The 25,201-nt window shown below is 40.2% G+C and overlaps 2 protein-coding genes across 3 annotated transcripts in view; one reads left to right on the forward strand and one right to left on the reverse strand.

The window, feature by feature from the left end:
• The window catches only part of LOC110831603 (WD repeat, SAM and U-box domain-containing protein 1), a 195,203-nt gene that overhangs the window by 154,587 nt on the left and 15,415 nt on the right, over positions 1-25,201 (reverse strand). For both annotated transcript variants that reach the window (XM_087360836.1, XM_087360835.1), the window contains exon 2: positions 9,833-9,904. The gene's annotated coding sequence lies outside the window, so the exon portion shown is untranslated. The remainder of the gene's footprint in view (positions 1-9,832; positions 9,905-25,201) is intronic.
• Dgk (diacyl glycerol kinase 1) overlaps positions 1-25,201 on the forward strand; it is a 150,166-nt gene that overhangs the window by 71,879 nt on the left and 53,086 nt on the right. Inside the window, exon 3 of the mRNA XM_022067763.2 lies at positions 17,695-17,771. Coding sequence (XP_021923455.1) covers positions 17,695-17,771 — 77 coding nt within the window. The remainder of the gene's footprint in view (positions 1-17,694; positions 17,772-25,201) is intronic.

The raw sequence follows: 25,201 nt of genomic DNA on the forward strand, positions 1-25,201 counted from the left end.
TATGACCTCTGAAACGTTGGTTAACATCGACCAGACTACACAGCGCAACAACCCAGAAGACAGAAATCTTCATACTCATCGCCCTGATGATGGAGGCAGTATGACCTCTGAAACGTTGGTAAACATCGACCAGACTACACAGCGCAACAACCCAGAAGACGGAAATCTTCATACTCATCGCCCTGATGATGGAGGCAGTATGACCTCTGAAACGTTGGTAAACATCGACCAGACTACACAGCACAACAACCCAGAAGACAGAAATCTTCATACTCACTGCTGTGAAAACCTAAAGTCCAACCTAAATTTTGTTTGGTTTTTATAGAACTCGACATAAACTTCATGGTGTACTAGGCGACCGGACGTATGAATTCTAAGTTACATTTCGCTTTCAGCTTGATTTCGATAATGAATTGGATTATGGCATTAAAGATGCTGAAGACAAATTTCAAACGGAGTTAACATAATTACTGAACAGAAACGGAAGAGATGGAAAGACTGAAGCTGTCTGATACAAAAATATAACGCAGAAGAACTTAATTTCGTCGTCTCCACTAAGTACTGAGCATTTGGGTAATTTCACAAAACATGAATTCTGCAGTCACAGTCGGTCCGCGAACTTCAGTAACATAGATTAAACATTGTATCACGACGAGCATGAAATATTAATTCAACATCATCAGATGTTACATGATTTTTAAATATACACGAGTCTGGGGAGGCCTTTGCGTTATATTCGGCAGCACGAAGTAACATAGATACTTTTAGCATGCCAGAGTCGCTTCCAATCAAGGAAAGCGTTCCGAACGTCGTATTGAAATTATCTTTCTTTGCATATCTGTGGTCTCCACTGAACTCGAGATTAGTCTCTGGAATAACTGCAAAGCGAGGGCAATGAGGGGGGGAAAACCAATTTACAAACACAGACAGCTAATTGAAACAACTACTTCCGACCTTTAAAATGAAGTTGTGTGAATTAACAGATCCTCAGGGAGGCTTACGCATCAACTTCAAACCACAGTCCAAATAAAGCGTCCGCCCTGGCGTCGTTTGTTCTGAAATTCCATCTGGTTCATAAAACACGTCTTGTTTCCCCCCTGCAATATGTGAGTCCATCCTTGAGCAGTTGACAGTTACTTAGATAATGATAAAATTCCTCGCTTCTATAAAACACAAATACGTATTTATAATCTTGAAGAGACTGTCTTCTGGGTTGTTATGCCTTGAAGTTTGGTAGAAGTTTACCGACGTTTCGGGGGTGTGGCTGCTACCATCACGAGAGTGATTAATGATGGAGGCAGCAAGCATCTCTAAAATGTCTGTAAACTTCTACCACACTTCACGGCACAACCCAGAAGACAGTCATCTTCATATTAAATATTACTTTAGGGAATAAATTACGTAGAGATTTTAATACTGTCAAAGCAACTGGATTTAATCATTCGGAAACTCATAGTGTACAACATTGACAAACTATTTTAATACTATATCAAATCTAAAACTTCTTGACGATGGTGAAGAGTCAATTGAATAAAAATTTACTTGGATATTATCCATCGTCTAGTAAATATAAAACGTAAAAAACGACGTTTCGGAGATGGGACTCTATCTCCGTCTTCAGGTTCTGAAGAGTCATTTGAATAAAAATGTTCTTGGATATTATCCATGGTCTAGTAAATATAAAACGTAAAACGACGTTTCGGAGATGGGACTCTATCTCCGTCTTCAGGTTCTGAAGAGTCATTTGAATAAAAATTTACTTGGATATTATCCATCGTCTAGTAAATATAAAACGTAAAACGACGTTTCGGAGATGAAACTCTATCTCCGTCTTCAGGTTCCTACACAGTTGGGCCCACTAGATAGAGCTAATACCTATCTCCGGATAATATTTTAATACTAGTTTTATTCAGTCTCACTCACATTTCCGTCTTCTATTTGAACTCCTACGAGTCAAAGTATACAAAACCATAATATTTCTCTTTTTTTTCACATAGGCCTCCTGTCACACTCCGGAACAAAACAGATTTAGGCTATCTATCGCCTACATAACATGTAATGTTAGTGATCATTTACTGTTCTTTGGGGACTTTTTGCCTTACGTGATAATATTTTTAAACAGTTGAATTGTTATAACCGTTTCTATATCATGGTGGTATTTGCTGAGGTTTAGGGCTTTATAGGATAATATTATAGCTGTTTCTATGGAAGTTCTGTTAAAGGAGACGTTATACGTATAATTTCCAACTATGACGACATTTCTTGGACACCCCATTCGCCCGATCTGTGGGCTTGTGATTTCCTATATGGGGTTACTTAACACGCAAAATGTTTCAGACATGTCCTGCAAACTTAAATAATCCCAGACAGACAGCTTCTGAAGAAATTAATGTCATATCAGCGAATATGATACCGCGCGTAATAATGAGTGTTGTGAATCGATGACATCAATCCCGACAGACGACATCTGACGGGGATAATTTTTTAAGATCTAACTTTGTTGCAATATTCATCAGCAATTGAAACACTTGTCTTTCAATTTGTATTCCTTTCAATAAATCTGAATAAATTGTGGTCGAGTAGCGTATATCTTTAAAAATGATGAATTAACGCTGCCCGACTGCGTAAAAGAACTACACAACTACCACTTTTCCTTACCGACTATTATTACTGTGATGTAATAAATTAGAATGTGATGGGCGGGGGATGCAGCATGCGTGAGTATGATGAGAAACGAGTACAAAACTTTAAGTGGAAAACCCGAAGGATGAGCCCAACTAGAAAACTAGTATTAAATGGAAGGATACTGCTGAAATAGATTTATTTTCCTCAGGACAAAGTCCTGTGTCGACCTCTTTTTTTGACATAATTCTCGTACATAAGACCAGCGAATTTCGTGACGAGGTGAGCGATAGAGTGGCTGCGGCTTGTGCCTGTCTTACCCGCACCAAATCATTCATACAGATTTTTCATCCTGATGAGCTAACATCACTGCCAGTATCATAGTCGATGCTGTTGCACGAGTAACTTAGCAACAAACACCATCGAAACGAGAGACGCGTATGATTTTTCGCAGCTGGGCTAATACAAGAGTAGACCCATAGGCCCGGAGAAATATGTGCGAGGGAAATTATGAAGTAAATAAACAGGTCTTGATAATGGTTTATTTTAGAGTTTCGAAGGTCTACGTACGTCTCGTGTGTTATAATACCTCTGGCGCTGCTAATATATGTGTTTACACGATACTCCACAAATATAACATGGCAAGTAACAATGATTCATCAGTTATAATCAACAGAAATAAATATTTAGGTCCATCTTCTCATTCGTTTTTTTTCCCAATTTTTTACGTGCCAGTTCAATAAAACTTGTGCATATCCTAAGCTGAATCACAATGCATACTTACGCACACAAATATTCACGAAGCAGTGTAAAAGGAAACAAAGTAAAATATATATTTATTTTCACAGTCTATACACAAACGTTGTAATTAAATGATGTTGTTAAAATTATATAATATTAAAACATTATGTAGTATAAAATATTATATTTTGGCGCTTTTTATCGTAAATACGATTTACATTATTAAGCGCTTTTTTATTTATTAAACGACATGTTTCGATGGATAAGACCTCATCTTCAGGTTTATATCAATTTTATAATATTTTAAAATTATTAGATATTTTTTATGCAATGTATTATATTGATCTGTGGTTTGTTTGTAGATTTTCTATTTTCATGATGAGTTGTTTGTTTGTAGTCAGACGTTTATTTTCAAGATGTGTTGTGCGGAGTGACTTACGTCTTATAGCTGGTGAGGATAATCTGTAACTGGTAACTGGCCAAAATATAATATTTTATACTACATAATGTTTTAATATTATATAATTTTAACAACATCATTTAATTACAACGTTTGTGTATAGACTGTGAAAATAAATATATATTTAATCAACACAAACATGACGCATTTAAGCTACAAAAAGTAAAATATTCTTTATCGTGTAAGAAAAGAGATGAAATCGTATCAGTTACTTACCACGTGCAATGTTAAATGATTTCTGGTGCGACGACTGTTTAAAAAAAAACAATTAAAGCTGCATACGACGACTCATGCAAAAGACAATTTTATCCCCGGGAAGTGTGTACATTTGCAGGCCTAGTTTTTGTCATACTCAGGTACAAACAATTTCAAACACTGCGTCATCTCAGTATGAATGAGAGTGAAAAAGACGACGTCAATTCCTCCAGCTTCCGCCTGGACCAATTTCGTTCAATCCACTTACAGTGCCTTGTATATATTAGATAGTAGTGTCAAAGATGTGGTTAACATTTTCTACAGGTAAATTAACTTCTGTTCTCATTATGATGATAAATGTTTACGGCGACCCGTTATGAGAAGACAGTTCACAGGAAGCATAATGACCGGATCAATATTTAGCAGCGCATGTCCGAATGACGTCACTTAGCGTCGTGCTAATGAGTGGCATTATTCCCTCGGCAGGAAGAGTGAAATTACACATGGAGGAATGCAGATCATTTTACAAGTTTCCTGTAGGCAGGCAATCACCATCACAAAAAAAAACCCACCAAACTTAACCTTGGACAGGGAACCTTAACATCTCGCATTGGGAGTTTCCGAATTTGACACACCTAATTACAAACATGAGTACTGAATCCTTTGATTCCAAAGATTGTATAATGGTTTAAGAATTCAGTCCGCACCGCAAAGAAAACACAACCCTTCACCAATGCAAATATCAAATCGTTTATGCTGTTCAAGGTAAAACAGCTGCTGTTTATTCCGACAAAAAAAATTTCTAAATCCATAAATATAATATATGGACAAAAAAAATTCAGACTTAATTAAAGTTAAAACAGGCGGTATATATAAATAACATTCGGCCTTAACAAGGTTTAAACCCAAGACCATTTACACAGGACTGAACAAAGTGGTTTGTAACTCAACTACCGCTACTTTGATCTCCTTGTTAAACCATCAATTTACAAGTCAATTTGAGCAGTTAGAAATGTGGACTGAAACACTACGTAGGGCAGCGAGATGAGAGACTGGATATTCAGTCTAGACGTGAACTTTCATTTGCTTTAGATGTTGAGCAAGTCATAGGTTAGTGCTAACAGTCACTTACAAACAACCTTTGCACTTTACGACTACGTAGTAAAGTCGACTGAATTAAATGACATGGTGTTTTTAAACGAGGGTGGAGCTGGGCTCCCGGCTTCCAGGCTATGACGTCAACACATCTGTACTAAAGACAGTGGCGCTGCGATGGGTCCTGCTTAGCAAACAGCGGACCGGAATTAGCTATGCCGAATTATGACAAACTACTGTAGGAAGGCGCAGGGGGACAGAAAAGGCAATAGGCCTGCGAAGTTGTCGAATTTTGCGCTTCAAATTCACTGTACAAACACCGATACCACATGTTCTCTGCGATTTGGCAACGCCGTATTCGAAGTTAATCACAATGTTTCCTTAAATTAGATAATCAATTATATTTTCACGGTAGCTAACAAATAAAATCGATCAAAATAAACCCAAAAATTTAATAAAATCTTCTCGGGCGACAAACCGTAGTCCAACGTTTCGGAGACAGTCACTGTCTCCATCATCAGGGAAAGATGCGATCGGCGGCCTCAAAAATTTCATGTTAATACTGAAAGTGGTTCCTCCTTGTGTATGGTCTCTGACCAATAGGGAGAGCAGCTGAACCCATCTTAATACCATTGGTTCCGAATCACTGCATGTAATTGGAACTCAATCCGAGTTGTCTAAGGACTGGCCTACATGGACATAGAAATCTGTGCACACCCTGACAATTTCAACAGAGTTCGGGGATTCATGTTGAGTGAGGCATCGAAACCCCTGATCAGTTTACTCAAGACGAATAAGTTTCGGCAACACTTGGAAGAGACGCGGTCTGAGAACACCGAAATGGGTTAACCAATGCGGCCAACAGAGCAAAGGACTGGACAGTGACCGCCACATGAAGGAGGAAGTTAAGTGACAGGAAGACGGATCACAAGTCGAGGGGTTACCACCATTTTAAAATACAGCAATCTTTCGTCAGGGAAATCTAATAGCAGGTTCTGCCGAAATGTTGGTAACAACCTATAAATGTATACGGCCCCACAATCCGGAATAAAACACACCACAGACACGTTCCTAACAGTTTCAGCGTCGTAATATCGCTCCATTGCAGACCTCAGGTGTGTTGTAAGTTATTCGAAATGAGAGACAAGGCAAGCAGATGACTGCATTTTGGGCTGTAGCACCGTACCAACGTTTCATAGGTACTTTCTGCCTCCGTCATCAGGGCGACTCATCGCCATCTTCGTACTCACCGTTGTGAAAACCTCAAACCTTACAATGATGAAGCAGTTTGGATTCTTGTACCTTAGTGATCATAGAATTGTGTTTTACTGAAAACCAACGTGGGATGCTGCGTGCTTTAAGGCGGTAGATTCCAAATAAATGACGGGTTCAGTAGCACGGGGGAAACATTTACGAATATGCGTTTGCGTAACTCCTGCGGAGACCACAAACTCTTTAAGTTTCTGCTCGATGACGTTTTACTTTCCTTAACGGATGTAATAGTTTCCAACATTGAATCAAAGGAAATACGTAAGCAGCAAATACAAGAACGTAGCATTTTACTGGATTTAAAAGTATCCCCAGATGAACCTATCAAAAGTAAGTGCAGTGTGGTCTTCTCGGATGACAAGTCACTGCTAATGGCTAGACTTTCCGAAACGTCAGGTCGTTATTACATACGAGGTGCGATCGGAAAGTTTCAAGACTGTGTCAATAGCGGGCGAACCGGATGTAGTACGAGCTTCTGTCGCTAGGGGGTGCGGCCTACATTCATAGTGAATCAGTGTGCCAGCCGGCATCATCGAATTAGCATTTGTTTCTTAGTTACGGGCGTTTTGGTAGTGCATTACACCGACCCTCCTGCGATTTCGGAATGGCGTGTGCATCAAATTTTGCCAAAGACTCGCCAAAACGGCTACGGAAACCTATGAAATGCTAAAGTAAGCATTTGGGGAGTCCGCAATGGGTCGTGCACAAACTTTTGTGTGGCATTCACGTTTTAAAAATGGCCGAACCTCTGTCGATGATGACGAGCGTTCTGGACGACCATCTTCGAGCACAACGCCCGAAAATGTTACAAAGATTCGGCAGGCCATTCACGAAGATCGACGTCGTACCATCAACGACTTGTGCGACATTGTTGGGATAGGCTATGGGACCTGTCAGCTGATTCTAAAGGAAGTACTCCACATGCGACGCATCCTGTCTGAGGACCAGAAGCAGAATCGACTTCTCGTTTGTCAGGAGCTCAAAGATCTTACTAGAACCGACCCTAACTTCCTTTCTAAGCTCCGTGTAACTTCTTCCTCTTCCCAAAGATGAAAATTCAGCTAAAGGGAAGGATATTTGAGACGATAGAAGAGATTCAGGCAGAATCGCAGATGGTGCTTGACAGGCTGACAAAGAAAGATTTCCAGGGATGCTTCCAGGCTTGGCAGCGGCGCTGGGATCGTTGTGTTCACTCCCAGGGGAACTACTTCGAGGGTGATGGATGAATTTAATACCTGAGATAAGTGTACGGGTTTTTATAGGCGCAGTCTAGAAACTTTCCGATCGCACCTCGTATCAACGCTACTAATCGCCCTGCCAAGTATAAAGGTTCGGAACTCTGAACCATTATCAATTTTGTCAATGTTCCCCTCAAGTTCGAGTGACAAATTCTACCTTAACAACGCTGTGAGCAGCTCAGACCACATAGTGTTAAACGGTAGCATAATTAATTAAATAGAATGCATGTGTAAGGAAGCGGTTGTGGCCAACTTAAAGGCACTAACCTAGCATTTGATGTTCAGGGACTGAGGAAATCAAAGATTACCTCAGTCAATACAGGCCGAGATCTGATCCCGGGGCTGCCCTAATATGAAGCAGGAGTGCTAACCACTCGTCCACTAAATTCGTCGCTCTTTAAGACATTTTATGAAAAACAAAATCACTGACTTAATTCGATTAGGTTCATGCGTAAATGTGTTCTTAAAATAACACGAACCAAAATAAGATTTACTCAAACAAATTTTGACGCACACTTCCGGTACATAATTTAATCGTAAAACGTTCATTTTATGTTCGTGACTTCCTTTTCCAAGCATTCATCTTACATGAACAGTCGACATTGAGTTCACTTCACGACCTTAGCATTTATCGTTAAACATAGGCAATACTGGGCTTATTCACTAAAACAGGTGAAAGCTATTTATAGACTGAAAATCCTGCACGCCCTCTCTATGGTTTGTTTCATTAATGGTGCCCAGCATCGAGGGGGGAATATTTGAAAAGGTCACCCCATTCTCCTCAGCACTGGACGATGGCTGAGGGCGGACGGTGTGGACTTACGAGGCTTGACGACTGAACAGACGGACTGGCCCTCTAAATGAACAAACAGGCAAGCTATTGTGGCTAAACTTTATTGGGCGTGGTGAGCACAAAAATACTCGCTTTTTGACTTCACACATGCATTCCATTTCACATATGCATCAAACATTTCTGGAAACTGCTGGAAATCACTATCGGAAAGTGTTTTAAGTACTGTCATAACATTCCTTGAATTCTTGAATAAAATATTTGGGAACATTAAAAATCACATGGTCAAATTACGCAAGCAGGAGTGCAACAAATATTCCAACACAGGATCATAATATATTCAATTTGCAAAAAATCTCTTTAGAAAAAAAATATGTGCTCTAAAATGCTTTATTATTATTCAAAATTCATAGACTAAGAAGTAACTGAGTAAGATCTGAGGTTTTCTAGGAGTTAAATCCGAAGATGCCTGTATATCTGGGTTGTAGCGCCGTGTAGTCTGGTAGAAGTTTACCAAAGCCCTGATGATGGAGGCAGCAAGGACATCTGAAACGTTGGTATCTTAAGAAGTAACTGGTCTAGATTTTATGGATTTATTCTTCTCCTATGAAACCTATCAGCTCCAGCCATATTGACAATATCTGTAGTGATCGTTTCTCGTAGGCGTGCTTAAGTTTTTGGGATTTGTGGATTTAGGTGGGTTGGGTAAAAGCTGGACTTTGTCCTCAGTAAAGGTAATGAATTTATGTTTTAATATGGGTTATACTTAGGGAGATGCTCGGCTGATAAGTATGTACACGAGGACTTTATTCACTAATTTTACGAGTCGTACGTGATCAGGCTTCGAAGGCGGACTTAGGATGTTGGTCCCTTCCTCCAAAATGTATGCTGTACGTCGTCACAACCCCAAGACATTGAGTTAAATGAACACTGAGCAATTCCTAAAATTTCTATAAAGTAGGACAAACTTAAAATCGTGAAGTTTTTGGGTGATACATGGGTGTTTATTTTTAATCTAATGACACTCGTCGTCACAATTATATTAAGTAAATGGCAGTAATATATGGATAATATTGTTGTCAATAATTTCCTTCTTTTATAAGAATCATATTATGTCAATTGACTTCTGATTTTCTGACAAAACACTAGTAATTTACTCCAACGACCTCTATAATATAGTTACAAATTGTATTTTTTAATCACGAAAGAATTTCGCTTGCAAAATCCAAAATTTCAATCACAACTGAAGCGAAAAGTAACTTGTACCCGTTTCATCTTCCAAATAAATTGCGTCCTGCACAAATAAGGGTTGCGGACCACACTGTGAAAACCTCACCGCGCATAAATTCTCTAGTAATAAGTACGTTATTCAATGATAGCATACAATCACGTTAACATGTGACAGACTGTATATAAACTCACCAGTGCTGCCATCTGGTGCAGGAAGTGCTTGGTGACGGTTATGACAGGAACAATAAACAGCCAGAGAGTGGCCTGCAAACAGAGTAGCACATGACGAACATTAGAACCCCCGAATGATGGATGGATCCTTTAATTATTACAGACAACAAACAATACAGCAGTAAGATTACAACGCGTGTCTACTAACAAGCGCGAATTCCAGACTTGTTTAAATAAATGTCATGTGAAGTGTATAATATCGTATGTGCCAGTTTTTCATTCGAACGTCACATTTTTAGTAACTGTATAAACTTATTTATTTAGTGTTCTGTCTGACGACAGGTCCATATGAACAGGATCCTTCCATTCTTTTCTCGGACTGGGACCTGTTCATATACGTTCTTGGCAGATGATCCAGAAGTGGTTTGCCATTGCCTTCTTCTGTGTGTGAATGGAGTAATTGTTGGGATGCCACGGAGGAAAACTCCGTGTTGCCTAGACCACGGCCTTGCCCAACACAAGTTATAAATTCGGGCACCGCCGGGAATCGAACCCGAGACCCCAATATTACAAGGCCAGCGTTCTCGTCGAAGATATGCGAGAGTTCATCCCCTGAGTTCAAAATGAACACTACCACAGTCATTTTACAGACTATTACACAATACTTAACAAAATGTGGTGTAATTCTCACATCAAAAAATCCTCATTTCTGTCTCCTTCAGAATTCTGCAGTATATTACAAATTACAATTTCTGGTAACTATAAGGTTCTAACGCCTTGTGACAGTGATTTAGTACAGTCATGGGCAAACATCAAGTAGCCTTATGATGTATCTATTTTTCTCAACATGACCGCGAGCTATAATATTAAGTATGAACAGTGGAAACAAATGAAGTCCTAAATCGATATCTTACTGAAATTATAATTCAGTAAACAAATGATGATAATATTAATTCAGAAATATCTGCTGCACTATTTACCTTAGGGGCAAGGTTTGTCTCAGGTACATAGAAATAAATACCCTGTAAAATAGTGAATAAATAAAAAAATAATAATATTTTTAGGCAATGCCGTAAAATGGAATATGTTGCAACCCTTAAGTTTTCAACAGGCGAAGTCCGGTCTGGAAATTATTGACATGACTGTACAGTTGATAAACCAACTATAATTTTCATCTTTTCATCGTTAAATTCAGCTCGTTCAAGTTAGGCTGTCAAAAGCCACCAGAAATGCAAGACCAGTGATGATAAAATAATTGGTGCATTTTCCTTGAAACATTCCACCCCCAGTTTAAACTTTTCTCTTCTTAGATGACTAAATTTCTAAGGAAGATTTTAAACAACAGAAAGTACGCGAAGAATGTGAGAGTGAAGCACTTTCATCATTGGCTCCTTTCATCACAACACTCGTTGAACAAAATACCCTACAGAAATCGACCACCACTCGTTACGAGGGAATATATAAATAAATACTGTGGTAGAGCAGCCCCAATGGCACACTTTGGGCATTAAATGTGTAAACAACGCTTACTTTTAACATTTACAACCTCCTGTCTCCTTGTTCTTGCGCCATGTAATCTGGCAGAAGTTTCCCGACGTTTCAGAGGTCAGGGCGATGATACTGATTCATGGCCCTGACGTTGGAGTCAAGCTACAAGGCCCAACAACCCAGAAGACAGCGATCTCAAATCCTACTTCGTATCGTCTTCCACGTCTCACATACAGTCGAGGACAGGCAAACAGAAATTTCCCAAAAAATTTCGTAAGTACAGATTGTCCCAAAAAATATGTATAGACACAAGATTAAGGTATTACGTGTATATATATATTTTGGGGACATCTGTATTTTCACACATTCTATATTTCTAAGAGTTCTGTGGCAAAAGCAGCACCGTATGACTTTCTGTGATCTTCCGTAACTAGAATCAAATATGGACACCTTACAAAATCCATGTGCGTACGAATATTGATCTGTCAATGTTAAATATAAAGTATACTGAGAATTTACATAACAAATACAACTATAAATTAAATAATGTGTTTGAAAACATGTAAAAACTTAATGCGGGCCGGGGGGGGGGGGGGGAGTCGCCCAAGCCAGGTTTAGTATTATCATGGATACGTTTTCGTGGAACACTGCCAACTTCCCCTACAATGTATGCATTCACGCACGCATTTAAATGACGAGTCAGGACGGTTAAATCAAGTCCGTTCCGTGTTGTAGCGGTAGTGGTCAGACTGGAATAAGTTCACTTTTCTTGATGTGTCCCCTTAAGTAACTCATGTCCCGATTAGAGCTCCCTCAGAATTATTTCAGATCACACACTTAATGCTACGTTTCTTTGTCCCATTATTTTGCCTGGTTGTTATAAAATGAGATTGTCAGTCAAAGACAAATGTTGCTAAATAACTAGCACACGGATGTAAGGTTATTTATTTATTTATTTATTTAGTGTTCTGTCTGACGACAGGTCCATATGAACAGGATCCTTCCATCCTTTTCTCGGACTGGGACCTGTTCATATACGTTCTTGGCAGATGATCCAGAAGTGGTTTGCCATTGCCTTCTGCTGTGTGTGAATGGAGTAATTGTTGGGATGCCACGGAGGAAAACTCCGTGTTGCCTCGACCACGGCCTTGCCCAACACAAGTTATAAATTCGGGCACCGCCGGGAATCGAACTCGAGACCCCAGGATTATAAGGACAGCGTTCTAACCGCTAGACCACCTCATCTTATTATTATTTAGTGTTCTGTCTGACGACAGGTCCATATGAACAGGATCCTTCCATCCTTTTCTCGGACTGGGACCTGTTCATATACGTTCTTGGCAGATGATCCAGAAGTGGTTTGCCATTGCCTTCTTCTGTGTGTGAATAGAGTAATTGTTGGGATGCCCCGGAGGAAAACTCCGTGTTGCCTAGACCACGGCCTTGTCCAACACAAGTTATAAATTCCGGCACCGTCAGGAATCGCACCCGAGACCCCAGGATTACAAGGCCAGCGTTCTAACAGCTAGACCACCGTGGCGGTATGTAAGGTTACTGAGTACGAACTCAGAGATGAAATTCTAAAAATACAACCTCTTCTTTTTCGGAGAGAGAGCGAGAGAGAATAACGATGCAAGAAAATGCGAACTTCGCAGTTTCCTTTAATTATTTTGTTGCTTGTTAAGAGATGCATCTCTGACTAATGACAAAGTTTTATGAGAATTTCAGAATGGAGAATCTTTATTAGTATATACGAGTTGAAAGTCAGTGAATGTTAAAACGTTTCATTATAACATCCCGTGTGTTTTAACCGTTCTCCTATAAAAGAGGTTTATGAAAGAACCCACCGACGTGGAAACATTCGACCGCCCCTCTCTATAACCGATAGAAAATTATCATTTCGTGCGTAAATAATTTACCATCCAACCTCCCTCCATCATTTTCCTGTGTTGGAGACAGAGGGCTCTCTGTAACCTAGGCGACAACTTCAATTATTCTTAACATCAAAAAATGAAGCAAATTGACACTCAGGAAAGTATCTCTATGGCAATAAAACTGTGCCCCTGTACCCACAGACATCTTCGTTTGTTCGTCCTACTGCCTCGAAGCGAAAGAATGAAATTTCACATTTAATATTGTAACAACAGGCTTTACTATGCACGTGTGTCGAGTTCCTCCACAAATGAACTTTGTACATCCCCACGACTGAGTAAAATCCAGAGAAATGTTTAAGCTCACTACCAAGTATTCTAAATAAATGATATGTTCATCCTTCAAAGCTTAAGCTTATATAAACATTATTAAAAAATTCATGTCCCACAGCAAACAACACAAAACAAATGCTTATTACAAAGATAAATTGGTCAATGCTGTTTGAGGAAATATTCACTGTTCATTATGAAAGCTACTATAAAGTTACCAAACAAGAATGACGGGAAAATCTAAAGCAGAACTTAAAGTCGTTTTTATTGAGAAGTGTAACAAAGAATCGTATAAAAATTTAAATCATTGCCTATCTTTGCTTAATTATGAAAGATGCGAAGAGTTAATGTGACGTAAACATGTTTTACCGCCACGGTTTTCTAGCGGTTAGAACGCTGGCCTTGTAATCCTGGGGTCTCGGGTTCGATTCCCGGCGGTGCCCGAATTTATAACTTGTGTTGGGCAAGGCCGTGGTCTAGGAAACACGGAGTTTTCCTCCGTGGCATCCCAACAATTACTCCATTCACACACAGAAGAAGGCAATGGCAAACCACTTCTGGATCATCTGCCAAGAACGTATATGAACAGGTCCCAGTCCGAGAAAAGGATGGAAGGATCCTGTTCATATGGACCTGTCGTCAGACAGAACACTAAATAATAATAATAAGATGAGGTGGTCTAGCGATTAGAACGCTGGCCTTGCAATCCTGGGGTCTCGGGTTCGATTCCCGGCGGTGCCCGAATTTATAACTTGTGTTGGGCAAGGCCGTGGTCTAGGCAACACGGAGTTTTCCTCCGTGGCATCCCAACAATTACTCCATTCACACACTGAAGAAGGCAATGGCAAACCACTTCTGGATCATCTGCCAAGAACGTATATGAACAGGTCCCAGTCCGAGAAAAGGATGGAAGGATCCTGTTCATATGGACCTGTCCTCAGACAGAACACTAAAAATAAAAAAAAAACATGTTTCATTGCGTCTTGTAGAAGCACATGTTCATAGCAGCCCATGGATGACTGAACAGTCTTTCGTTTCAATTCGTTGTTTTCCACACAGCAGCACATGAAACTAAAAATTAGCAATGTTGGGTAACAAAAAACATAATTACTTATCTTTGTCTAATTAAGAATATAATACACTTTCATGTAACGTAATCAAAAATATGGTCTTATATCGAGGTCATAATAATTGTGTTGCGTTGTAATACAAGTAGGCAAACGATCACTATATTATGACAGGTAGCAACACACATTCATAAATATTATCGCAAAAGACTCGAAATCCTTTAAAACAAATGGTTACGAGGGAACCTACATTGATTATTGTACAGATAATTATAAAAACACGTAACTTTCCCTATTCTGAGGGAGATTAATCCAGTTCACATTCTATCACCCCATTTCACTAAGGTACATTTTAATATTATCCTTCCGTCTATGCCAAAGATCTTCGCTATGCATTAAAATTATAATTTTTTTTTGATCTCTGCTGATTTGAATATTAATTCTGTTTCCAAACATAATATATTAACACAACAGAGCGGAAAGAATAAATGCACTATATTTTTTGCCCAGTTTGCGTTTCGTAATATACAAATATAAGATCGGCGAATGAAAAATACAAGCTGATGCTGTTTAATAAAGGACTCTAGCTTCTTTCTAAGAAGTTCGCGCCGACGTCATATTAGTATAATTCAAGCTACAGGAACGCAGAATATGGGGTTTACATTTCACGGAACAAGATTCATACGTCGTTCTTTCCACAAATTTTTATGTGTAACCCTCATGCCAAATTTTTGGGATATTCGTGGAGATTTTGAAATAAAGAAATGAAATCCTAAATATGAGTTCACTTCAAACACTGCCGCAAAGAACAATAAATACGCACACATTCCAGAAAGGGGAACGGCGTTACGAGATATGTTTCAACTCCATCCAGCGTTGTTCTGCAGCCACTGAATTCAATCGCCTCTGTCTTCTGTTAGCGCTAAATTTACTGCAAAGACAACTGGCAGTCGGGCGCCCTTGTACGAAGTAAAAAAAGACAGAGACCAACCTAATTAAATATTTGTACACAGGAGTGACGTCTTCCAGACAAAAAGCATGCTACGTTAATATCCCGGTTTTCATTTTATCCCGCGTTGTGGAATGTACGAGGTGCGATCGGAAAGTTTCAACACTGTGTCAATAGAGGGCAAACCGGATGTAGTACGAGCTTCTGCCGCTAGGGGGTGCGGCCTACATTCATAGTGAATCAGTGTGCCAGCCGGCATCATCGTATTAGCATTTGTTTCTTAGTTACGGGCGTTTTGGTAGTGCATTACACCGACCCTCCTGCGATTTCGGAATGGCGTGTGCATCAAATTTTGCCAAAGACTCGCCAAAACGGCTACGGAAACCTATGAAATACTAAAGCAAGCATTTGGGGAGTCCGCAATGGGTCGTGCACAAACTTTTGTGTGGCATTCACGTTTTAAAAATGGCCGAACCTCTGTCGATGATGACGAGCGTTCTGGACGACCATCTTCGAGCACAACGCCCGAAAATGTTACGAAGATTCGGCAGGCCATTCACGAAGATTCTACGTCGTACCATCAACGACTTGTGCGACATTGTTGGGATAGGCTATGGGACCTGTCAGCTGATTCTAAAGGAAGAACTCCACTTGCGACGCATCATGACAACGCGCCAGCGCACACCGCCCTCAAAGTTCGGCAGTTTTTGGCCTCAAACACCATGGCCGTCATCCCGCACCCTCCTTATTCGCCGTGTGACTTCTTCCTCTTCCCAAAGATGAAAATTCAGCTAAAGGGAAGGAGATTTGAGACGATAGAAGAGATTCAGGCAGAATCGCAGATGGTGCTTGACAGGCTGACAAAGAAAGATTTCCAGGGATGCTTCCAGGCTTGGCAGCGGCGCTGGGATCGTTGTGTTCACTCCCAGGGGAACTACTTCGAGGGTGATGGATGAATTTAATACCTGAGATAAGTGTACGGGTTTTTATAGGCGCAGTCTAGAAACTTTCCGATCGCACCTCGTATGTGCCTTTTTTTTACAAATCGAAATTTCGTCTACGACTTCTTCATAAATTTTGTAAGATTCTTATTAATTCGACGGATCAGCAACACCTCTCCGCTTATAGAACACGAAGGTTAATTACCGCGTTAGAAATGGCTCGCCAGCTGTCCCTGAATCCAATACACATTCCGATAACCTGCTTTAAAATTACCCTCGTATCGACGCCAATCCCCCCCCTCACAAATTTTCTCCTGTCTTTCGTGTTCCGTCTAAATTTCTATAAGAGTTTTTCACTGCTATCATCCGTGCTACATGCACCGTCCATGACATAATTCTTTAAATGTGTGGTATAGAATGCATGTTATAAATGTCCTCGTTGTCTCCAGCCTATTGTTACTTAGGTCTTAACATCATCCTGAGTAGTGCGATTTCATTCACTCTCAATTCGCCGTCATCTCTCAGGATGAGACAAAACTCCTCAACCATAAAACTCAAAGATGAAAATTAGTTTTTGTAACTTATTTTAACATTTAAGAGTTTTTAGACAGGAGACACAAAGACCTAGCTAAACGGAGAGCAAACTAGTGGCCAAAATTTAACATGATGTTTTCGTGAATGTAATTTCTGTTTATTACTGTTCGTAAAAGTTAAAATTTTCTACACGAATAAACAATTTAATAACTATCTTTACATTTTTATAGTTTAGATGCGTCATGTTTGTGTTTAAAATTAAAATATATATTTATTATTCAAGTCTATACACAAACTTATAAAATTTAAAATTAATATTAATATTTTGCGCCATTCATCGTTAAAATTTTAAATTTTAATTTTTTAAATTTTAAAATTTTAAATTTTAACATCAACAATTTTAAAAGTTTGTGTATAGACTTGAATAATAAATATATATTTGAACTATCTTTACGTTGTAACAACAATTACTGTTTAACTTACAATGATTTTGGTTCCTGTACCCGTTTTTATGCATAGGAAACAAAAACGCAAATGTAACTTAAATAGATTAAAAGAAAATTTAATCAGAAAATTTACATCTTCATAACACTTAATTTCTTTATTTAATTTAGGTATACACTCAAATAAAAAAAAGTCAGACCTAAAACCGATATTTTTGTTGTTTGACACACGAAATCTCACAGACTCGTGTTTGTTTCAGACTCAACCAAGAAGCTGAAAGATGTGCTGGAAGAGTTCAGCGGGACAGGACCTCTGTCCAAGTACAGTCCTGACGGGGTGAGTCCTCAACACAAACATTAACGTATCTTCATGCGAATTAATCCTCTCGCCAGTGTCACCAGATTTTAAGCAATAAACCCTCCGTTTATCCACCGATAATTTCCTCAGTCCTTTTGAAATACTTCCCGTCAATAAACCCATAGAAAATAGTCGGTAGGCCTCACAGGAAGAAATCTGTCGGGGTTAAATTCGTGAACTCTTGTCAGCCAAATTCTTGAAACAGTCCGTTCTCCAAATAACATTTGAAAACCATTTTATTGTTGCTTACGTGGTTAAGATATTCTCTGCTCTTATGTTTTTGCGCTGAAAACAGGCCTCAAACGGCTCCTTCCTTGTTCCTCACCATCACACACTGTTTATAGGAGATCATATCATCAGCGCTACGTCTTCACGACTATCTGCGCCCGTCTCCAGAGCAGTTTTCTATCTTGAGGTCTTCCAACAAAAGTGTTTTAGGGCCCTGTCATTTATCACGACATCCACGCATGCTTCATTCCCTCGTCCTCCATCATCCCCCTTTTCTCACTTTCTCATACTCCCAGACTCTTTTCTTCGTATCTTGTCAACATGATCATCTCGTGTTCAACAGTTGACCATCTTAGTACGATACTTAGATCTTCCCTGTAGACAATATTTAGGCTTACATCCGAAGATTCAGGTGGATATTCATTTGAACTTCAATGGAAAATACGTTCAATTGAAACAAGAAATGTCGATAAAAACTTTCAATATCAAAATAAATAAACGAGTAATTAAAACGACCTTGCCAGTACATCACTCAGTAATTTGTATCAGTTATACTCACTTTAAATTCGGTAAATATCCGGGTTTGTGCCATGGCCAAACAACCAACCACACAATTTGACTGAAAAACTTCGTAACTATTCTCAGAAAATTACAGATACACTTCGGCATGTTTGCTTGAAATAGGCTATAACAATTGTTTCCTCCTTAATCCTCTTGAGTTTCGTCAAAATAAGCCGAATTCTATCTTGCCCTTACGGTCTCAGCGATAGGACTTGAGAGTTTCTGAAGAACTATTTTATCCGAGTAGAATTTGAGGTTCTCACGGCGGCTAGTAGGAAGACGGCTGTATTTTGGGTTTTAGAACCGTGTAGTCTGGAACAAGGGCTTCTACCAGGCGAGGTATTTCATTTTTACTTTGCGCTCGGAGTATTTTTCGCCTCCACAAACTGTATCAACAGGCCACAGACAGCGAGCGGACAGTCCGAAGCGATTCGTAATTCAAGCAAGACAACACAGCTCAGGCCGCCAGAGCGTCGTGACGTCGACCGATGACGTAAATAATGATAGTCCCAGGAACTAGCGATGCGTCGTTCAGGGGTGTACAGATTCCAGCTATGACAGCTTCTCGGTCTATACGCGTAGTTTATTTAACGACACTGTTAACAGCTTAGATTATTTCGAATTGAATAATTGCCCTGGAAAGGCCGTGAAAGGAGACGGCCGTGGTTTAATTTAAAGTGGACTACTAACCCAGTATTTGCGTTGAAGGACTTTGAAAACCACAAATGATCTGTCAGGATCAGGAAGGAGGGAGTGGTAACCACTCGACCGCGAAGTCGGGTACCTTTCGATCTATCTTCCACCACGAAAGTGGGTCAACTATTTAAGTCACCATCGGATGGTTCCTCTGCTTTCAAACCTCGCAACGAGTAATCGATCCACATACTTTCGTTTACGGTTACGTGTCGAGAGGCTCCTTGCATGATGATTAAGCTCTTTCTCGTAGGTTAGGTTATCATGGCCGCTGTATAAATAATGGCCCATGTCGGTCAGTCCTTTGTATGTGGCAGCAAAGGCTTTTCAAAACAAATGTTGAATATGAAGGTCTTTAGATAACTCTAGCAGCAACGAGTAAAGGAGAAAGTGATATTACGGAATCCCATCTGGCTTTCGGCTTTTTAAGGGTTCTACTTTCCGTTAAATCTGAGAAGTTAAACGACAAAAGTTACAACATTTATCTGATTATCAGTAAAATAACATTGAACGCATTTTATTTCAGAAATTTTAATTTCATTGAAAATATGTTTAAAGTTCCTCCAGATAAAAGTTGGTGTTAACATGGAACCCCAGTTGATACATTTAAATTAAGTTACTAGATAATGAACTAACTAACCAGATGGCTTACCGAACTCGAAGGTTCATCACCGAATTAACCAAAGCCCTCCACCAGACCCTGTCCTGGGCCAACAAAATCCAGTCTCCTTCAACTCCGATCTCCCATAGATCCCGCCTGACATTATCCTTCCATCTACGTCTAGGTCTCCCCAGCGGTCTCTTCCCCTCAGGCTTTCCAAATAGTGGACCCAACCAACCAGATGGCTTACCGAACCCAAAGGTTCATCACCGAATTAACCAAAGCCCTCCACCGGACCCTGTCCTGGGCCAACAAAATCCAGTCTCCTTCAACTCCTATCTCCCATAGATCACGTCTGAGATTATCCTCCCATCTACGTCTAGGTCTCCCCAGAGGTCTCTTCCCCTCAGGCTTCCCGACCAATACCAGGTGCACACCGCTTGTCCCATCCATGCGCGCTACATGCCCAGCCCATCTCATTCTTCTCGACTTAATCACCCTGACAATGTTGGGGGAGGAGTACAGATTTTTAAGTTCGTCATTATGCAGTTTTCTCCACGCCCCATCATGTTCTCTCCTAGGCCCAAATATCCTCCTCAACACCCTGTTCTCAAACACCTGCAATCTGTGTTCCTCCCTCAGAGTGAGAGACCATGTTTCGCACCCATACAAAACAACCAGATAATGAACTGAACAGTGAAAGGACACAGATTTAAAGATTGAAACTATATCGTCGTACTTCATGAACGTGAAGAATATATTTCAAGAGCATATTTGCATATAGAGTAGAATCTTCGTAAGAAGAATCTTTGAAGTCCCATCTGTTTTCTGTAATCTTAAATGTCAATCTTGGAGACTTGTTACCTCAAGATTCAGTCTACTAGCGTTACTGATGACCGAGTTGGCTGGTTTGCTAAGTGTTCTGACAGTTTCCTCTCATGTACATGGAGAACAGTGGCGTTCCATATTGCTCGCAGGGTTCCAAAATTCTACTTTCTTCTCCGTCCTATTTTTTCCTCAGGCTCCCTCAGTACTGAAACGTAACTTCCATTTGGCTAGCCCGTTACTGAAAACGGGCGAGCCTGACCGCTATATAAATACGGATTCGTCTTACGGCCTACACATGTAAATAATCTGGTACTATTCGCTACAGAATGTTTCCCTGAGGACAAGACAAAGTCCTCTGAAGACTAAGCTCCTATCTCGGAAGTGGCTTCAAGTGACTGGATAAAATCGCTAACTTCGTCTGTCAGAATTACCGCTTACCAATCTTCACTCGACAAGGGTATTTCTAGAAAATTGTTAACTCAGTGAAAGATAATTTTATGGAAATTCTGTAGTCTATAAATCACGTCTGACTGCAACGAAAAGCACCGCTGATTCGCACAATTCTATTTATCAATTCATCCACAGTTGACACATTTCTCCCTATTGTCACGAATAATAGTGATGGATGCTCTTTTCATGGAAACTCGCGAAATGAAACGTGCTAATAACGTCCCACGTGTTGATAACGCGGTGCAGTGGCGTGCAGTGTATGCACCAATCTTTCGCCGTGGTAGATAACACAAAAATCTCGGGACGACTAAAAGCATCATTTGAACCCATGCTTCCAATTTATTTCAAGGCTTCGTTTCCAGTGAGTGTTCCATAATTAAATATAAAAACACTTCAAATTTCAATCGTTTTAACACCTTTAAACCAAATCAACCAAAAGTCTGGGGGCGGAGTCTTGAGCTGAGCACAGTGGCGCTGTGTGTTTCCAGTCGATACGCCACTGATATATAAATATGGCGACAACGAAGGTATATTTTGTTGTTAATTCGCTACACGATGCACACGCACCAAGTGCCTACGGTTACTGATTTTATTTTATTTTATTTTATTTGGTGTTCTGTCTGACGACAGGTCCATATGAACAGGATCCTTCCATCCTTTTCTCGGACTGGGACCTGTTCATATACGTTCTTGGCAGATGATCCAGAAGTGGTTTGCCATTGCCTTCTTCTGTGTGTGAATGGAGTAATTGTTGGGATGCCACGGAGGAAAACTCCGTGTTGCCTAGACCACGGCCTTGCCCACCACAAGTTATAAATTCGGGCACCGCCGGGAATCGAACCCGAGACCCCAGGATTACAAGGCCAGCGTTCTAACCGCTAGACCACCTCATCGTATTATTATTTAGTGTTCTGTCTGACGACAGGTCCATATGAACAGGATCCTTCCATCCTTTTCTCGGACTGGGACCTGTTCTTATACGTTCTTGGCAGATGATCCAGAAGTGGTTTGCCATTGCCTTCTTCTGTGTGTGTTGGGATGCCACGGAGAAACCGGGGAAGCCCCCGGAGGAAAACTCCGTGTTGCCTAGACCACGGCCTTGCCCAACACAAGTTATAAATTCTGGCACCGCCGGGAATCGAACCCCAGGATTACAAGGCCAGCGTTCTAACCGCTAGCCTTGTAATCCTGATACTGATACATGAACTTAAATCAAACATAACATGGGGGATAAAATTAATCCTTCAACACGGATTCGTAATCATAACGCGGATGACACACTTAAACCCATCCTTTATGAGTTTCCCTGACGGCCGTCAAATCCCATCGGCTTTCGCATAATTCAGAGGAACCTAGACTCAGTCACAGTGTGGGATATCAGTTATTTACAATCAGTTCGTGAAAGAATGTATGGCACGCAGATTAATTTAAATTCAAAATGTGCTCTTCCAAAATTAAAAACCACTTCTCTACTTAACAAAGCGCTGAATATAAAAACCGACGTGATATTTGGAAATTTTTGAAACAAACGTAAATTTCAAGCGTTTGAAAGCAAAAGTAATCAGAAAAATACTCACACCTAAGACGGCTGAAGGGTAAGCGAATACTTTCGTGTTTAAGGCGTGTATAATCTTAGAGGCACTGTTAATTAACAGTGTGGCAGGAGAACTCAAAATCTTCAGCACTGATCCCAAAAGCCAGCCACCTAAATCAGTCCCCGAGTCAATTTCATTCAGCTCCAGTCGACGACACAATGGTTCGCCCAAAGAGCCATCTTAATCCAACGTTTTAAAAGATATTTCCCTACCGAAACTGTGTATACATTTTTTGTCTCCCCTGTCGCAGACTTATATTTCATTATCATAAGTTACACAAAAAAAACGGCATTTCTATGATCTGTCATACCGACGCTTTCAACTAGCCCGTTTCTTTAGATAAATATTTTCCAGTTCCTTCGCGTAATCAAGGGTGGGGGAAAAAAGACGATAAAACAAGCGCTATTTAACATTTCAATGCGCTAAAACATTAATAAATAATCCTACTCGCGCATGATAGATTGATTGCCGTGGTGTGACGTCAAAGTAAGATCAACATTAGTAGCAAAACAAAAGTAATGCTGGGAGTTTATGACATAAAAATTCGTAAACATAGCAGCTCTTGGCGAATAAGAAATGTATCTTTTTATAGCACAGATTATGAGTCTTGTGTTGCTAAGAGCTGAGCCTTTAATGATGGCGTAACCTTCTTGAACCCGCGTCAGAAAATGGCTACAAGTTCTCATTTTTATTAGCATGGTCGATGGTAATAAAAAAAAACGCCTCACAGCCCATACAAACCGGAACAGAAAGGGTCTTATTTAATGTCTTGTCACTCTTTCTCCGAGAACATCAATTGATGACGTCATAACAAACACGATATGTGAGCTCTCTTGCAAAGTGTGCACACTAAAGAGAAGAAATCGTTCCAGTTGCCAAAAAGAATAAACCGAGCGTTCATTTGCGAGGATACACAAATATACCACGCAGACTTTTCATAAAAAAAAAAATTACCTACGTTTGCTATTGAGAGTTTTCCGTTCAATCGAAATTTCGAATGGAGAAGACTTCCTCCAGATGTGAAAGACGACCTCAAATACAGTAGTCTGACCTTCTACAAGGAATATCATCGAGGTTAGGTTAGGTTTGAGCGACGGGATGCTCTCTCAACCTAGAGGACAGATCTACAGCAGTCACAGTAGATTCGTACGACGTTGAAACACGAACAGCGGGGAACATGCGAGTGAAGACGGCTCAGAACTAGCAGCGTAGCAAAGTTAACAACGCTGTATCGTTGACTTTGAGCCGAGCTGTAAGGGAGTAGTGAAGTCCTTACGTGGCCTTGAAGCATACAATTTGGTTGCTGCGACTATAGCATGTATTTGGAACAGTAAGGAAAATATAAAATGGCACCAGTTCTCGTTTTATGAGAGAGGGTGTCATTGGAGGATGTTGGAAATTACGTAGTGATGAACCTGATATGTACACTTCACAAAACATTAAGAAAATTTTAGGACCACCAGATGGACAAGATAAGAAGAGATGGTAAATAGATTGAGAAGAGAAGAAGCCATTTGTGTGGTATAGTCCTATATGTAGACGGGAGATAATATTAAAATTGTTAATGTGAAAATAGGGTTTGGGATTGCGGAATAGGTTCTGTTAGATCAGAATAGGGTCTGGTACTGGGCTCTGCTCAACAGTAAAGAACCTTCTGGTTCCATAAAAACCGGGGAATGTCTTGACTGAGCGAATACTTCCTTCAAGAAGAACCTTGCTCTTTGAAGTTGCAGCAGAATTCGTAGGAGAGAGAGAGAGAGAGAGAAAGAGGAAATTGGTGGGGGGAGAAGTGAGAGACACTTCGATATCTGGGGGGGGGGGGAGAAAGAGCATCTTATAGTTAGAAGGTCCCCAGGCAATGCCCGTTCGTCCTTCTGTTAAGGATAAAGTAAGAGTGAAGGCGTTAGTGTGATGATTGGCATAAAAGACGGAATTTTGAAATTTTGTATTAGCGAAAGCTGAGGCTATTAATTTGGAAGTTTAATACATAATTTAGAAGTTCCTACTGAGGGGAGGGGGGTAAATTTTGAAAGCGTTAAGGGGGTCATAACTCGTGGCATTTATTCGCAGGGCCGTGTTTGGCCGCCCATAGAACGATGGACATGTCGAGAGGAATCACTCTTTTCTTATTGCGAAATTCACCTATGACAGCCAGGTATTTATAATTAAACGGAACTGTTTTACCTGAGTAGCAGTTGGACGAGAGACTGTCTTTTATTACGTGACATTCAAGTGTAATGGTGTCAACCGCACCCAATCCCACTTCGTTACACCGTGCTATTAACCTGGATGGTATACGAGATCACAAGCACACACGATAAACAGCTTTTCCAGGAAGAAAACAATTCGTAAAAACAGGATTTCAGTCCTGTGTAAGCCATAGACGTCGATCCAGATCAATCTAGAGGATCTATATCCAGGGGTGTTGGTCCCGAATAGTAAACAGACGTCGG

The sequence above is a fragment of the Zootermopsis nevadensis genome, unplaced genomic scaffold, assembly GCF_977971745.1.
Source record: "Zootermopsis nevadensis isolate Lab colony 2312 unplaced genomic scaffold, Znev_1.0 Znev_ptg000050l, whole genome shotgun sequence".
Taxonomy (NCBI): Eukaryota; Metazoa; Arthropoda; class Insecta; order Blattodea; family Termopsidae; genus Zootermopsis; species Zootermopsis nevadensis.